This window comes from Carcharodon carcharias, chromosome 11 (assembly GCF_017639515.1).
Source record: "Carcharodon carcharias isolate sCarCar2 chromosome 11, sCarCar2.pri, whole genome shotgun sequence".
Classification (NCBI taxonomy): domain Eukaryota; kingdom Metazoa; phylum Chordata; class Chondrichthyes; order Lamniformes; family Lamnidae; genus Carcharodon; species Carcharodon carcharias.
In genome coordinates this window covers 60,196,118-60,214,673 of record NC_054477.1, presented here as the reverse complement: position 1 = coordinate 60,214,673, position 18,556 = coordinate 60,196,118, and the positions used below count along the sequence as shown (strand labels likewise).

The 18,556-nt window shown below is 38.3% G+C and overlaps 1 protein-coding gene across 3 annotated transcripts in view; it reads right to left on the bottom strand.

The window, feature by feature from the left end:
• LOC121283999 (radixin) overlaps positions 1 to 18,556 on the bottom strand; it is an 86,147-nt gene that overhangs the window by 52,672 nt on the left and 14,919 nt on the right. For all 3 annotated transcript variants that reach the window (XM_041198888.1, XM_041198887.1, XM_041198889.1), the window contains exon 3: positions 2,965 to 3,048. In XM_041198888.1, the coding sequence (XP_041054822.1) occupies positions 2,965 to 3,048 (84 nt within the window). The remainder of the gene's footprint in view (positions 1 to 2,964; positions 3,049 to 18,556) is intronic.

The following is an 18,556-nucleotide window of genomic DNA, read 5'->3' as shown; positions in this document are numbered from 1 at the left end:
GTCTCATTAAAACATTAAATCAGTGTGCCTTTTCCATGTGGTCCCTATCCTCTATTGAGCACCTTAGCAAATAATTAGCCAACCACAACTAAAGTCTAATGTAGTACAAGATGTGAAATGCCATCTAAAAAGGGGCAAATAACAGGTTCCTCATTATGAACTGACTGGAATACTCAGATTCCCTTGCTATGACTATTACACATTCATGAAATTCATTTACTTCTAGAAGTTGGATTTAAATGCAAATTTTAAGTAGCTTGTTACAAAATTAGTTCCCAGTATGTGTTGCCTATTCATAGATGCCCTGATAAGGTGACGGTGGGATATCTTCTTAAATTGCTGCAGTATAGCAGTCTGATTCAACTATGCAACTTGCTAGGCCTGAGGAGTCAGTCACACTTATGGCAGTGGAGTCATATGTAGGCCAGGGTAGGTAAAGATGCTCAATTAGTTTAGTACACAGTGGCAAAAGGATTGTGCAGATATCAATACCAATGCATCTGTTAATTAGTTTAGACAACGTCTCCCATCATTAATTTTAATGCAAGTGGCAGTTGTGGTAGCAAGTAAACTGGCTGTTAGCACAGAGTGAATAAAACTTGCCATGTTCACAACATATTAGAACAATTTCAAGGCTTCAATTGAATTGGAGTTAATACATTCAAACACCTCAAATAGAAAGCCGTAAAATCCCTCAAGCATCCAATATACATTTCACTATTAATGTATTGGACCAAGTGAAAATTTAATTCAATTGCATTAGCAATGAAAGATTTTATATATCCAATATTTCATTATGCTGCCTCAAGTCAAAGAATGCATGCTGGGTAAGCCAATGGGGCTCCAAAACATTAATGGAGTAACCCCAAGTCAGTAGCTTCAGGAGCATGAAAATTAGGAGTTTTGAACATTAGAAGTCCAGACTATTGAAATCAACCCCCACAAAATAGAAGAGACCATTTTCTATATTTACTCAATATATATGCCTGTGTCTGAATTATCTATAAGGGATAGGCTGAAAGTGAGATTATTTTTTAAAAAAATAGATTTTCCTAACTTTGTCATCTAGTGTCGCTGGAAAAGCCAGTATATGTTGCCTATTCGTAGATGCCCTAATAAGGTGATGGTGGGATATCTTAAGTTGCTGCAGTATAGCAGTCTGATTCAACTATGCAACTTGCTAGGCCTGAAGACTGTTAGGAGTCAGTCACACTTATGGGACTGGAGTCATATGTAGGCCAGGGTGGGTAAAGATGCTAGGTTTCCTTCTCTAAAGAACATTAATAAGCTAGTTTAGTTTTTACAATAATCTGGCAGCTTCATATCCCTTTTTGCTGATGCCAGTTATATACTGTCACATTAAAGGCTAGTAGTATTTGGCAAAACATGGTTTTCTTTAAATTGACCAACTAAGATAAATAAGTGTGTAGGTGTAATGCATATGGATTTCGAAAGATATTCCATCAGCTGTCTCAAACTGTTTATTTAAAAATAAATTCAGGTAGGTGATTCAAGAAGAAATGATGCAGCATGGATAAGCAGGAAACAAAGTTAGGGTAAAAGGACAGTGTCTGATTTGAGGGAAATTGTATACCAGGGAGTCAGTCAGTCCTGGGTGCACCTTTTTTTTGGTACACCTAACTTGAGCTCCCTATGCTTTTGAAGAATTCAAAACCAGAAACAGGTTTGGCAAAAAAGAGTTGAGAAAGATGTAGGCAGGATAAGCACGAGGAAAAACAAGGAATGGGAAAATATTGGGAGGGGTCAGGGGGATAGAAATACATAAATATCTGAAAATGCAAATTCAAGTAGAACCATAAAAAGGTCAACTGAATTTTGAGTTTAATAATTAGAAGCATTGCAGTGTACATTAGTCATTAAAATTTTATATAAAATATTGGTTAAGCCACAGCTGTGTAAGCAAGAGCATCAGGATGCCCCATAGATACACCCCCACAAGAAAATGCCCACCACCCATCCCCTGCCACAACAGTGGTGGAGCCTTTAAGAACGGTGGAGGCCCATGTAAAGTGCAAACATGAAGATACAAACAAATGCATTAATTTTTATTGAGTTATCCACTGTCTTTCAACATTTGGATGTTCCATCCTGCCTCACCATTTCTCCTCTCCGGACTTTCATTTGGCGAAAGTGACCACGGTTCCCATTCCCTCTTGAACAAAATTAATTGCTTCGCTTCCCAATCCCATTCAAATTTTATACATCTTAAATTTCCATATATCTCTGGCTCGCTCCTTTGCATGCCGTTCCTCAGTAGTGGTGTGTAGAAAGGAGAACCTGCCGCATGTACATTGACAAAACCCACCTCTGCCCCAACTCAGCTCTTTTAACTACTGCTGTTACACACATGGGGCAACACTACCTGCCTCTTCCTAATCCTTAATACTTCCATATTCAACTTCATAAATGCTTCTGCCTACAAATTGCATAAAACCCAACCTAGCAGCCTCAGAGTCTAGTTTTCCCATCATTCCAATCTGCCCTGTCTCCACATACTGAAACCAACATCCTTACTCATATTTGCAAATCACTGATGTCTCGTCTTACACCTGTAACCCTCCTCTGCCTTTACATGAAAACCTGTGACCTTCTGGTCCCTTGTGCATCACCCTTCACTGCACTCACCATTCAGGTGATAAGCTTTCAGATGTCTCAGCTCTACTTTCAAACGCCCTCAAGTAAACCCTACCAACTCTATTCAGCTACAGAAACAACAAAATAACTGGCCATGCTTTTAGCCACATCCTCCATTTTTCCATTGTGTTATACAAGTACAAATTGCTGTTGTCGATTTCAAGAGCTTTAGGAATTCTAAAACACACCACTGTAGAAATTAATTTAAACTTTCAGCCACAAGGCAAAATTAGAGCAATTTAGGATTCACTTCCAAATAAAAATGCCAAATTTTGATCCCATGAAGTGAACAAAAAGAATTAAGCTTACCTGATCAAAGAGCTGCTTGCCAGTTGTATTTGGCTGGATGGCAAACTCTAGCTCGGCATCCATGGTAGTGACACGTACATTGATCTATTAACAGGCAGAAAATTAAATCTATTAAACTAATCATCTACAAGCTATTAACTCAATTATGTAATTATAAGAAAATACAAACAAATCTTGAAGTCATCAGCATTTTAACTTTCTCCCACTTTGAATAACTAGAAAGAGCCATTTCTATGCAACTCCTTTAAAGTGCTATTATTACACTCATAGGAAGAAAATATTTTTGAAGTCTAACCAAAGCATCAGGGGATTATGTTCATCCATGAAAATAATTAGAAGCACATGATATGCCAATTATAGTTTAGGAAAAGACAAAAACAAGTTTGCATACTTTCTGGCTATAAAAATGAAAATCAGCACATTACCAATTCTGAATCCATATTAAGTGCATCTCTCTTTAGGTATTAATGCAATTAGTCTTCAGTTTGTTCTTTACTGCAATATTTAAGAACCCTATTTCTCCAAATAACAAGTACGCTTTCTCAGTTGCACAAGATTTATGCCGCAAGTTTTCACGATAGGCTATTCACTCAACATGTTGCATCTGTAGTGAATTTTGAAAATCAAGGTAATTCTGGGGACATTATACAGGAAGATCATGTTCAATTAATTGGGTACCACTCACTACTGACTATCCCGATGATACATTGAGAAATACAACCAGTAAATAAGGATCTTGTCCTGGATCGGGTTGCAGCAACATCCCCTCATTTTCAATTTAAACAATATCAATACAGTTCATCCAATGGCTCTGTAGCTTTACCAGTGAGTAACAGTGTAATTTAAACTAGAAATATTCTAAATTTGATTCCAAGTCTGCACAAAAAAGGTGACTGGTCTTAGTGGCGAAGATGGCAAGGGTTCCATACTAAGCTTTACCACCTGGGCCGAAAGTAATAGTCACTGTTCTCGTTCCCGATTACTATGCAGTGACTTTTGTTGGAAAGGCATGTGAATGCCTCACAACTCAAGAGAGTTTGGCTGGGGTATACCCTCTGGGCAATTAGTTGCCAAATACCTCTGGGAAAGATACTAGAGCAGCCAATCATAGAGCCGTTTTCTAGCAATTAACCATGCCTTAAGAGGAAAAGGGGAAAAATTGCTACAAGGCCCAATTACTTTGAATGCATATTTTAATTGCATTAGTGGATCAAGCTAAATGAAGAATTGACTTCCTGTTTTAGAAGCACAAGAGTATGTTATGTACTATACAGTTACTATTCTGTTGTTATGGTCACCAAAACCTGTTCAGGAGAGTGTGTCAGGTCAGATTTTAGTTACTATTTGGTTAGAGAAATGAAGATTGGAAAATACTTTAACTTTGAGGCTCTATTCCAAAAAAAAATCTACCATTTTGCTTTTCTCTTGCCCAAGATGGTCACAAATGCAAAACAAAGGGCTAAAAAGTTCTTTCCAACCTTAGCTCGACATTCCTTTCTTTATTCCTTTTCAGCAACTTATGAATTATTAGAATCCATCTCTTCATTTAACTTTCATTCTTTTCTATTTTGAATCTACAATGTCGTCAGCTTCATGATCTTCAATAATGATGAACTGCCTTCACTAGGAACACCAACCTTTGATCTTTCACATATACACTGAAGATCAGGAGGCCAACATGAAAGCAAATATTTTCAGTTCCAATTACATCCCCGCTCAAATTTTTTAACCTCCTGTCTTAAATACACAAATGTAATTGGTATGAGTGTTGCCTGGGTAATAATTTCAGAATTAAAATCAAATTTAATACCTGAGCTCATATTCAGTGATATTCGAAGACTTTTCCTACAATGAGCATAAGCCATACTCCGTGAAGAGCTTTTAACCACTTTTACATTTGTGAATCAATAGGGCATTTGAAAAGGTTTCATTAGCAATGTGATAAAGGCAAATTACACACACTAGTTGCTGAAACATTTAGGATGAAATGCTTTTGAGTCAATAGTTCAGGAATTCACAGCTACTAGTTAATCCCTGCTAAGAACAGATGTGCCAACTAATACAACAACAGTTACAGAGTTGCAAACCTTTAAGCTTTTAGCAAAATATTTTGAAGTTGCTAAGTTATTAAAAGATGTAATTACTTCACCTAAACTTCCAGTTTTTGCAAACTGTCTTATTTCTAGCTGGATGGGTAACTACACAGCTTGGTTGATGATGTCTAGGCACTTGATTTTGTGCAAATGCCTGTTAGGACGGCTTAAACCAAGGATATCAATTCTACCAACTTAATCTCCAACTTGTTGCACTGCTTTGAACACAATAAGATTCATGTCAACATATTGTTACAAAAATGTGCAATAAGGAAGGTATATATTTGACAAAGCAGGTTAGTTTTCAGTAATAGACTTCTTCAAGCTATTAAAATAATATAAATTTGGACATGGGAACTATTTAACAAGAAAGGCTGATTAGGCAGCAATAGATAGAATAATTTAAATATATGTACAGATTTGGGACTTGATCAGAAGTCAGCTTTCATCTTGGAAAATAATATATATACACCTCAACATAAAAAAACAACTTGCATTTATATAGCATCTTGAACGTGTGGTTCTAAAATAGTGAAAGCTGGAGCAGTGCTCTGCAGATGAGATACCAATGCAATAATTTCCCCTGAAGGTAAATCATAAAATTAATTACAATTAATTTCAAGCTCTGACTTGTACCACATTATGGATAAATACAGTTGGAATTACACCAAAATGAACCGGTTACCAGTTCCACCCCCCACCTCATTAATTGGTATATATTTCACCACATCTCTACCTCTTTAGATCCATAGAAGAGTCATACGGAGTCAATATTATCTCTGTCTCCCCACAGATGCTGTCAGACCTGAGTTTTTCCAGCATTTTTGTTTTCGCTGCAGATTTCCAGCATCCGCAGTATTTTGCCTTATTTTAAATCATATCTGCTGCTTATACCACACCAAATAAGGCAATGAAATCAGAAAATCAGTGATTGGATTTAGAGAAGACAACTCAACAGTTGAGGATACTTGCCTTCCAATGGAATGCGGAATTCTGGATAGAGATTTCTGGAATACAATATTGAGGCTTATAAAATCCTCAAAAGACAACATAACATAGGAACATAGAAATTAGGCGCAGGAGTAGGCCATTCAGCCTTTCAAGCCTGCTCTACCATTTAATAAGATCATGGCTGATCTGGTTGTGGACTCAACTCCACTTTGCCATCTGTCCACCCTCACCATAACCCTTAACTCCCTTGTCTTGGTGGGGTGGGGGGGGGGGGGGTATGGAATGCTCCTCAGTAACGAATGGGGAATCTCAACCTTTGGATCTCAGACAATGAAAAGATTAATAAAAGGCAGTACCGCAAAACTGAACAACTCCCAGTTGCCCTGGTGCATTGGACTGTTGAAGATCAAAGTGCACATCAGCTAGTTTCAGAGACCCTGCATGAATGGAGAGATCACCCATGTCCATCTGTTCAGCCCCTACTCTCCCAGGGCTGACTTGCAGCTGCAATTCCCAACTGCTGTGCAGCCGAAGTTCCCTTTATTTAGATGATAACTGAGGGTTTTTTAAACTGTGTGATCTTACGTCAGTTAGCTGATTTTAGCCAGAACAGTGGAAGTGTTATAACTGAAGTGCTCTTAACTGTTGCCCAGTAAATGGAGTGGTCGTCAGGTCACATGGGATCAGAAGTCAGGAAATAAATGGACCAGAGTACACAGACATTATTCAGTGCTCAAAACAACAATTTCAGAAGTGGAGAAGCTCTCTGCAGTAAAAGCAAAGGAGCTTGGAAACACAAAGCTGGGATGCTGTAGCACAGCAGATCAGAGGGTTTAACTGCAGCGTGACAAGTTTACAGAGGTCATTTCCATTACAAATTCCTATTTCCAGATTTTTAATGAAAAAGATTGATAACGTGACAAAACTTACATGGTTTGACAACAGGTTGTTATAATTGCAAGGTGTTTTGAATGTGTTCTTCATAGTCTCCATCCCTTTAGGATTAAATTTAGATCCTCTGGTTGGCCAGAGCAATGAAGATCTGTTAGCTCATCCAAAAAAATCCTACAGGGCAGCTGGAATAGTAATGGGCTCTGATCACAAGTTCACAGAAATTCCCCAGTATCTGCTCCATGGATTCCTGTGTAAAATCCCACCAACAACAAACATGCAATAGGAATGTCCACGTTAGAACTTATACATTAGCGAAACAAAAGCTGGGACTGAAGAACAGTTTGCTTTTATCTAACTGCCTCTTCTTCACTATGGACATCCAGTTCCTCTACACCTCCATCCACCCCCACCCCACAACCCCCAAGGACAGTCCGAGTTCTCCAGCTCTTCCTCAAAAACAGAGGCCATATTAGTCTCCATCCACCACCACCCTCCTTCACCTGGCTGAACTTGTTCTCACTCTGAACAAGCTCTCCTTCAACTCCACTCACTTTATCCAAAAAAGGTGTTGCTATGGGTACCCACATGGGTCCTAGCTACACCTAACTTTTTTTGGGATATGTGGAACATTTACTATTCCAGTCCTACTTAGGCCCCCCCCCCACTCCCTCATCTCTTTTTCTGGTACGTTGATGATTGTATCAGTGCAGTCTCCTGCTCTCACCATGAACTGGAAAATTTCATCTTCATTTAGTCCCATCTGACTGTTCCCTTCCTTAGCTTCTGTCTCCATTTCTGGAGATGGGCTAACCCACAGATTCCCACAGCTACCTGGAGTACACTTCCTCACACTCAGTTTCTTGCAAGAACTCCATTCTACTCTCCCAGTTTCAATGTTGCATCTCTTCTGGTGATCCAACCTTCTACACTAGTGCTTCTGACAAGTGGTCTTTCCCCAACCAAGGATTCCTACCCCACATGTTGGACAGGGCCCTCCAGTGTGTGATCCATTTCACGCACTTCTGCCCTTACCCCTTCCCCCTCAGAACCATGACAGGGCTTGTCCCCACCTTCCACCCCACCAGCCTCTGCATTCAATGAATCATCCTCCATTTCCACCAACTCTAGCATGTTGCCACCAAACATCTTCCCCTGCCCTCCCCTTTCAATTTTAAAGGGACCATTCCCTCTGTGACACCCTGTCCACTATTCAGTCATCCTAACACCCACTCCCTTCCCTATAGCACCTTTCTAATGAAAGCACATGGGGCTCAACAACCAGCTTTTCATCTCCTCCCTTCTCAGCATCCAAGGCCCAAAAAACTCCTTCCTAGTGAAACAGCAATTGATTGGTGGTACTTTAGTTCATTATATTGCATTTGCTGTTCACTATGTGGTGGTCTCTACACTGGGGAGACCAAACAGACTGTGTGACCGCTTTGTGGAACATCTCCATTCATCTGCAAGTATGACATGAAGCCAAGCTTCCAGCTGCTTATCATTTTAATTCTTCACCCGACTCCCATGCTGACCTCTCTGTCCATGGCCTGCTGGTGCTCCAATAAAACTCAACACAAGCTCAAGGAACAAATAGCACCTTAACTTCGACTTAGCACAATACAGCCTCTTGGACTTAACAGAGTTCGAGGACTTGAGGTCATAACTTGCCTTCATTTTGTTCTAGTTTTATTTCCCCTTTTATCATTTAGCTGGATTGATTTTGTTTCTTTCTTTATCCCTTCATATTACATTCAAACAGCTATGTAATCATTCACTCCTCATTTGGATAACTTTTGTTTCTATACTGTACCCAACACCACTCTTTGGCTGTTGCATCTTGAAATCATCTATTATTTAATCTCTCCTGCCCTCCATCTTATCACAGACTTTTTGTTCCTCCTGTCTTCACCCCCCCCCCACGCCTTTCCAAACTCAACTTTTCACTCAGAACTGATGAAAAATAGAAATGTTGTTATCTCCACCTGAAACACTAGCTGTTTCTCTGTACGCTGCCTGACCCGAGTATTTCCAGCATTTTTGTTATATTCCAGAATTTCCAGAATCCAGAGTCATTTGTTTTTATCTGAATCGTATAGCACTTAACCTATTCTTTGGTTTGACATACACAAAAGAAATCAATGCAATCCAAGGGTGAAGAAACTGCAAATTGATCAAAAGTCCAAACTCACTTTGGCCACTGCTCTTCCAGGTGAAGAGAAATGTATTTACAGCTGCTAAATAATTTAAAATTAGCCAGAAAAATATTTTGCCATGAAGGAATATCACAATTTGAACTAGAAAGTCTTATCCAAAATAATGAGTTATTCATTTTTTTTTAAAAAAACTGGATTAAGATTCCAAAAGCAACCCACAGTGGATACTGAAAATTCAAATATTCAACAGGTCTGACAGCATTTGTGGAGCATGAAACAAGGTCAACATTTTGGGTGGATGGCTCTTCATCAGAACTCCAGTTAGAAAAGCAGAATACTTTATTTTAATTTGAAGGGAAATTCTGTTAGAAATATTAGATTAGTGAATTGAAAGTCAATGTTGTCCAAAAATATTTACACACAAGGCAGAAAAAGCAAATGGTCACAGTTGTGTTTCGAGAAGTATCCAAACAGTACAAAACAAACCTTTTGCTAGTAAAAGACTAACTTTAAAAAGGGTAATCACTCTTCTTTCAACTTCTATTACATTCAAACTCCAGTACCCACAAAGATGTGTAGGCAGAAACTGGTTTGTTAAAAAGAATATTCCACTTGAAATAATTAACCTTCAATAAGGGGGGCAGGGGGCAGCGCACTAAAATGTTTATTGGACAGGTATTATGGTAAAATAGTTGGTGCAGCATGTTAGTGCACCAGTGGACTATGTCATTCAGTGGAGCCAAGATTTCTATAATTAGAACAAAACTTTGGTGGAGTCGGTTCATCTGTTAAGGATATATTCATTGTTAGCAAGTCATCCATACCCAGTATAAAATGGATAGCAAACAAACAATTGAACCGGAAGAAAATGAAAAGCAAGCAAAATAAGAGGCAAAAACAAAAATTGCTGAAAATCTCAGCAAGTCTGACAGCATCTGTGGAGAGAAAGACAGAAATACTGTAACCACAGTATTTTGTTTTTATTTTAAAGTGAGGCAAATCAGAGGAAGCAATCTGTACGAAATATTAGGGAGAGAATATACCGGGGATTTTATGAAAACTTAGGTTTAAGCCAACAACAGCAATATAATTTCATTAGGAAATCAATAGGTAGACATTTGAATCATTTCTTTATAGTTTAAAAACTTTAATACTAACTTCTCTTTTACCTACCCACTTTTAGGAATCCTTACTGCAGAGTTGAGGAAGCCAGCAAGTTACTGGTTCTCATGTAAAATTTCCCTTTTGCCTCTCTGGTGTTCAATGGTATTATGGGGTATTGGAGTGTTTGAATGTAATAGAAGTTGAAACAAGAGTAAGCTCAATTTTTTTTTCTACAGAAATCTAGATCTATGCCTCCCTACTAAAAAGTTGATGCAAAACCTGTGCAATTGGCATTTCAGTTCTTCCTTTGAAATTAATAGATTTTAGTTGCGGATAAATAAGCCCCAAATAAAATGCAACAAAAAGATGTAGGATCTGTTTATTTGCGACCATTTTCTGATGAAAACAAACATTGATTGAATTAAACAAAGGAAAACCTATCCGGACAATCATGTACAGTATTCCTTGCAGTCTAGCCACATCACAAAGAGCATGTACTAAATGATGAGAAACTGGTCTGTAAAATAGCTTAACTTCAGCTACATTTACACATTAAAATATTTGCATGAAATGCAACCAAGAGGACTGGGACATAAATTCGGCACATTGATTAGAAACAGTCAATGTTTGCCAAAATAACCAACTGTACAACTGGAGACAGATTAAGTTTAGTGTTGACATTTTGTTCCAAAATGATCTATAATTAGACTTGTACTTTAATAATAGGTTACTGCCTTGTAAGGCAGTTTAGATCCAAGGGTTGTTCACTCTTAGGGTTCAACACAGAAGTTCTTCAGCAATTTCTGAGCATTATTAAAAGTAAAGATGATCGATGTTTTAATTACTGATATAACTCTTTATTGAACTCGATCAGACTCAAATAGAGTCACTAACCCAGTGTTGAAAACAATAAGTACAAGGAGAACACGTTACTTTCATTTATATCACATGTTATTGCTTCACTCAAAAAGACTGCACATAATTTGAATTACATGGATGAATATAGAAGTCATAAAAAGGCACAATCCCACAAGCAGTAAACTCAGTTAATCCATCACTGGTGGTGCTGAAACATTGACCAGGAAACCTTACTGTTCATCTTTAAATCATTCCATGGGATCATTTAAACCCCCTGGAACATGCAACCAATTAAGCAGCCCCCCTTTAATACTTCACTCGCAATGCCAGATTAAATGCCCAAACCCTAACTCAGCTATAAGTGCAATCAATGGAGGCAATCCATGAGATCAATCCATAGGATACCAAAATTATATAGGAACATAGGAATTGCAATAGGCCTTACAGCCCCTCAAGCCTGCTGTCCAGAGGTAAGCCTCCAACCACATAATCATGCTATCATCAAGACTGCTCATTTCCACCTCCCGAATCTACCCCCGCCTCATCTGCTAATACGCTCACCCATACCTTTGTTACTTCTAGACTTTTCACTATTCCAATGCACTCCTGGCTGGCCTCCCACATTCTCCCTTTCCTAAAGCAGAGGACATCTGTAACTCTGCTGCCCTTGTCCCTTCTCACACAAATAGCCTGCTGACAAAACATGTACCATAATCCGTGTCAAGCTTTCTCTATAACCAATTGTGACCTTGCACAGGATTCCTCTACTAAGGAATTAGTCAGGCACCATCAACTCAAGTGTGAAAATATCTATAGTTCGTGGTTCCGGTTAATATTTTATAGGTAATGCTTAGTTCTGGGAAGATCGTTGTTGAGAAGGTAACTAAGTTGCTGAGCTAGAGAGATTTTCCCAAAACACCTAAAAGAAAATGGCAGTTCAGAAAGTTACCCATGTTGGTTATCCACGTTTGCTCAAAAGAGTCAGAAGAGAAGAGACAGAGCCATAAAAACAGCAGGTGGACTCCTTAGCTAGAAAACCGGATGCATGATGTCTACACTGCTTGCAAAAAAAAAGTGCAGTCCAGAGAATGTTTAGTTTTGGGAGTTAGAACTAAAATTAGTTTAAAAGCATTCAGTAAACCCAGTGCTAGCTTAGTGAAACTAGATGTCTGCAAAACAGTTGGAATGGGCAGGAGTGCAACTTTGAGAATCCCACCGAACGCAGTCACAGGAGGAGACTGAACCAGTCGGAGGTTAACAGTTGATGATACAGTCCGAGTCAGAGTGGCTTTTGAGGGAATTCAGAGACCAGTTCTTTGAAAAAGTGAGGAGTTGAAATCCTTTGTGAGGGACACTAGTTTAACGAGATTGTGACTCCAGTGGCCACTGACATCTGGGTGGGTTGCTGCAAAATCTGTGGGTTCTGTCTGAGTCATATGTGCCATTTAATGTGCAGTGTGGTGTGTCCAATCAGATTGCCTGTTAATTCATATTTAACATGTATGTGCATTCTGAATATTAACAGGAAAGGATCGATTGAGATTGTATAGCAAAGTTAATTTTGTTAGTTTAAAACCATGGAATCTTGTGGCTTTATCCTCTTAATGGGTAACAGGGATTTCAAACTTTGTCTACTTTAAACAAAAATATTACAAGTCCCTAACTGGGTTGTAACACCATTCAATTTTATTGATTTTCTATAAACAAATATTTACACTGGATTTTCCTTTAATTTTCATCTCCAGGGAATAAATCAAAATCTACCCAATCATTAAACATAAAAATCAGTGCTTTCATCTTGCCCATCATTGCTGATGAGTCATCACTGGACTTTTATTATATGTTTGCTAAAAAATATTCCAGTAGTATTACTTGGTTCATGTGATAAAGCACTATTACTAGTTACATTCATGCATTAGGTGTTATTCACCTGTGTCTGGACAACTTAATTCTTTTGTTCATCTACCCATTGTAAGGACATGGTTAACCAGACTGTACTGAAGATCACTAGTTGTACTACAATATAAAAATACATCCATAATAGTAATATTATCCTCGAATCTTTGTATGTTAAGCAGAAAGGTATAACCCAATTTAAAGTGCCACTGGACTATTGAGCCTAGGCTGACCCTGCAGCATTGGTCAGAAACGTGAAGAAAACCCAGGGTTAAAAACAAAATAACATGCAACAGCTGCTTTTATCTTACTGGATAAAAAGCTAAGTACTGCTGATGCAGGAAAGCTAAAATAAAAACAGTAAATGCCGTAAAAACTCAGATCTGACAGCGGCCTCACAGACTGTCAAAGCAGCTTTGAAGAGTCATACAGACTCAAAACGTTAACTCTATTTCTCTGTTGTCAGACCCGCTGACTTTTTCCAGCATTTTGTTTTTATTTCAGCTTTTTTCTAGACTCAAGATGATTTCATTTAATCTCCATTAACAAAGAGATCACTGAGGTAATTTATATTTAAGGATATACCATTAATAGAATTAATGAGAACCTATAAAACAATTCTGCCTGCAGATTTGTGCAATGGAAATAAAAGAATCCAGCTTTGCCACACTAACGGTTTGCACTGAAAGTGATTACAAGGATAGAATAAATGGCTGATCAGAACAGTATAACACTGGCACCTGTTTCTTGTTTTTTGAAATGCAGGACATTAAGCACAATGTGCTGTGGGGTACTTGTTTTCCTACCACTTATATAACTTAAGTTTATTCCAATTTAATAATTGGGATATTTAGGATCATATATAAAACTGAAGGTTTTTCCTTTAATCTTCATGCAGATATTTCAGGCTTTAGAATGGCAGCTGTAAATACACAGGGCAGCAATTACTTTAGTTTCCTCTGGTCGGTGATAATGCCCTGGCACGCATCCTTTCTCAATTTTCTCTATCATCCCTTGTCTTCCACGAGTTTATCATGTCCATAAAACCCACCCTGCTGCTCTATAGTTTTTCCATGAAACTACTGAACTCTCCATTCTCTTCTACTGTAGTTTTCCCTCCCTGACATCTGCTGCAATAACGACCGTGGCTTACTGTCTCTAGATCATGCTTTTTGATCAATCTGCAACCTTTGATGTTGACCGTTCCCCAATTAAATACAGAGAAAATTTCCAATTAAATGCTGGGAAGACCTAAGCCTGTGTCTTTGGGCCTGCCAGAAAATCTATTCCCAAGCCATGAATTCAATCTTGGCATCATATATGAAACCAAGCTAAGCTTCCAAATCTATATCCTCTCTACCACAATGACTACAAATTTCCACCTCTATTACATCAGTCATCGCTACTCTTGCCACAGCCCATATGCTGCTGAAACCTTCATCCATGCTTTTGTTGCCTCCAAAACTATACTACTCCAACTTTCTCCTCACTGTTCTCATACATTCCACCTTGCATAAACCTGAGCTAGTCCAAAACTTACCCCAAGTCCCTTCTTCATCCTCATGTTTAAATGCCTCCATGGCCCACCCCTCCCTACCTCAACCTCCAGTCCAGCCCTACAATATAAATTGGGAAGAGTACTCCTCCCAATTCTGATATCTTGTGCAACCCTCTACCCCCTGAAGTCCTTTGCCAACCAGTGGCAGCACCTTCCACCACCTAGGCCCCATATTCTGGGAATTACTTCCCTTCCCAAACCTCTCCTGCTTTGAAATTCCTTAAAATCTACACCATGACCAAGCTTTTAGTCAACTGTCCCAATATCTTCTTTTCCTTTGTGCTGATTTTTTTGTCTCATGTCTTAAATCATTTCTTCATAGAAATGCCATCTTACTATGTTAAGGACACTATATAATTGCAAAAACATGAAAACATTGCTAAGTTATGGATGACTACATATTATGGCTGGCTATAGCATTCCTCAACATACTTCAGGTGAGTGTCACAAACAGTATGCACACATACAATGCTTCCAGTTGTATACCCAAGACAGATAGTGTTCTGAGATTTGACAATCTTCATAAGAAAACTAAATAGATAGAAATACTCAGACAATACTAGCCCAGAAAGGTACACCCAACATCTAAGCTTGTGCTGAGGACTAGGGTTGGCACCTTTCCATCACCTTTCTAGAACAGGCAGCCTTGAATGCAAAAGTAAACATTTGAGTGCCCTGGAAGCACCAATAATCAGGTTCCAATCGCAGATTACCAAGACCCCTATGCCAACATCCAATAGGTAATTCAGAGAACAGAAGACAGATAGTATAACTAAACCTCTGGCCTGCAGTTATATAGATGGTTACAGTGCTGTAGAAAATTGACACTCCGGGATATGAATTCACATTGGATACAGACATCAAAAAAAACTCGTTTTTCAGGGACAGCATGTCATGACAAAGTCAAGAAGTGAACATCAACAAACTGGTAGACAAAAGTGGGGGGAAAAAATCATGTTATTTCCAGGGAATTTACTAGATAAGGAATAACCATGATGCATGAAGGATAACAATGAATGGTTTCTCCCAGTACTATGTATTACACTTAAAGTTATAAATACAGGAATATCAGAACCTGTGAAAGTCCAAACTAGTCGCTGTTTTCCATAAAGACAACCACCATTGTCCAAGGCAAGAAAGTGTTGCACAAGTTCAATTTGCTTTCCCAGGAACCTCTACAGGAAAATATCAAGAAAACCTGTATGTGATCGCACAAACTTAAAACTTAGCAATCTGCACTGAAGACAACATATTATGCAAACATAGCTCAGTTTTCAATGTTCCATCCCCACTATAGTCAGAATTCCATGCTCGTCAGGCACGTTTCATGAACACTGTATGCTCACCAATGCATGGAATAAACCATACAGGCCACGAAGCCCTTACCTCCATTCCCTGTCTGTACTGTTAGGGGATCTCGGGAGCATTTGTGCTGCAGTTAGCCTTAGCATCCCTGAGTTAGGGAAAGGCAATAGAACAAAAAAAGTGACTCCTGCTGGATATGCAACTGTGTTGGTGTCAAGCAATGACAGAATAACTGGCTGTGAATTTCACCTGATTCCAATAGCCTACAGGTACTTGATGTTAAAGCTCACTTAAAATAATAGACAAGGCTAACATCTAACAAGGAAAAGGATTAGAAAAAACCTGAGGTACTATAAGAGACCAAAATCCAGACTCCAGCACTTTCAGTTGAAAGGAAAATGTGCAGGGAGGAAACTAGCAAGAAACAGCAGCAAGCAATGTTGAGTTACACTATCAAATGATTTGAGTACAAGTTAAAGCTCTGGTGAGGCATACCTTCTACACTGTATTCATTTTGGTTACCATGGCACAAGGGAACAATTTAAGGCCAGAAAGTGTAGAAAAGGCTAATGAGGCCAATTCCTAATGTCAGAAGCTCAAATGACATAGAAAGATCAGATATCAATTTGGAAAGGTGGTGATTCAGAGGAGATCTTTAAAAAGGTATAGTAAAACATACCTCAAAAGTAGTGGATCTCTTGCAGTTTTGCCCACAAGGTCAAGACAATGTAAGTTTCCTTCAGAGTATATAGTGATGCTACACATTGATATGGGCATTGGAAGCCTCTGAAGTACTATTCAGAGCCCAAAGTGTGCCGCCGCAAGCACAAACGTGTCACAGAAATTTGAAGATATCAATATTGGTGATAGTTAATTCTGCAGATCAAAAGGAAACTGTAAACTGATTAATGAGGGAATGGGATTAATTCTGAAAGTATATTCAGTTCCGCAAAACACCAGAGAGATTCAGAGATAAAAGGTTACAGGAATTAAAAAATGTAGGAGATTTACAAAGGGCAGGAAAAATTCTTGACTGCTTGAGTTAGCAGTGGAGGAAAAGCAAGCAACATTCAAGGATAGATTAGATAGGGTGCATGGGCAAAAAATGCAAATTGGAAGGTAGGTAAATGTAATTAAGACTATTTGCTTAAATGGAAGGCAATTGGCAAGCTAAAAATATTGTTTCCATGTTGAAACTCTATTTGGGCATCAATATTCTGAGAAAAATTAACAGTGTGACACATGTAGCAAATTTGAAATATAGATAGTTTGCAGGACAGAGAGAAATAGGTCCAAACTAGTAAAAGGCAAATTCTCATTATTGATCACATATTGAGAACACATAGTAAATAGACTTTCAAGTAAAGCATTGGGACGAAGAGGCTAGTCACTCAAGAGGCATTTCAATATTGTGATGGCAGATTATAGATTTCTATGGAAGGATGAACTAGATGTACTGAATGGCCTCCCTTATCTAATTTTTCTACAATAAAAAATAGATGATATCTAATTAATACTGAAAGAACGCATGTGACTTGAAAAAATGAATGTATAACAATTTCAGGAATCCTGACTCCTCAGTGAAGCACAAACAAATCACTAGCATGAGTCAAGGTGGGAAAGGTTTTGACTTGTCCCTGAAAGGTGGACCAGATTTGCAGAGACATTTGTTCTAAGTATCCATTTTGCAGATGCCTGGGTATTGACGATGCTAGTCCAAAGTCAAGACTCTGGAGACTAATTAACTAAAATTAATTATAGTTTAACTGTGCTGTAGGATTCACACTGCTGCCAGCAGGATAAGTGCAAAAAAAAGTTTTAAATTGCACTTTTCTTATTTTTGAAGAGCATGGCTACAAATGATCTTTAAATTAGGCTGATAAAGAATGTGATTTTTTTTAAAAATTGAATTTGTTAACCCTACAAATTCGACATTAGTTATCAAGCTTCTGTAAAACACATTTTCTTTTTCTATGTAGTAAGAAGTTTGAGACAAAGGAACACCACTGCCAGAAATTGGGTTAAAGGGTATACAAAAAAAACCCTGAATATTATTTGCTATTTCAAGGTCAGTGTTCTCTTAAAGCTGCTCATTCTTAGGATAAACAATTCCATGTTTCCTTAATTTGACACTCAATATAGAATGTGCATTGTTGAAATTGAAAGACATCACTAAGGGTCAATCATTCTCCATCAGAAATCTCCTATCGTCATTAGCATAGGAGCCCCTTCACAAAAACCAAGCAAAAGCTAACCGCATCTTCCATATATCTATTGAGCACTTGTAGCAATCCGATTATGATCCTATGCACAAATACACCCTGAAAACATCAGTCCCAAAGCTTTCCCAGTGGTTTTAGCAAGCTCATCCAGTCAATTATAAAGTCTGCTAATGGGGCTCCTGGGTAAGCCTCATAATTGGTTAAAGATATACCAAGTAGCTTTAGTACAAAACACCATTAAAAAGCAGGTTTTAACAAGAGTATACTGCAAGTGAACCTAATTGGTAATGTAGAAAGAAAATATGAAATTCCAAGTTTCACAATTACATTTTTGGAGATGCAATGGCTTTTTCACTAAACACAGGATGTAGGTTTTGAAAGTTCAAATCACCATCTTTTAAGGTCTGCTCTGATCTGGTCTGTACTATTGTATAACAAATGGCCTGGCCCAATTAATACCATACTTTCATTGAAAAAAAAACGCATGAAGCGGGATTTAGAAGTGCCTTTCTGGATATGCTTTGGTGAGATATGGTATAAGGCTCTTCTTTCAAGCCC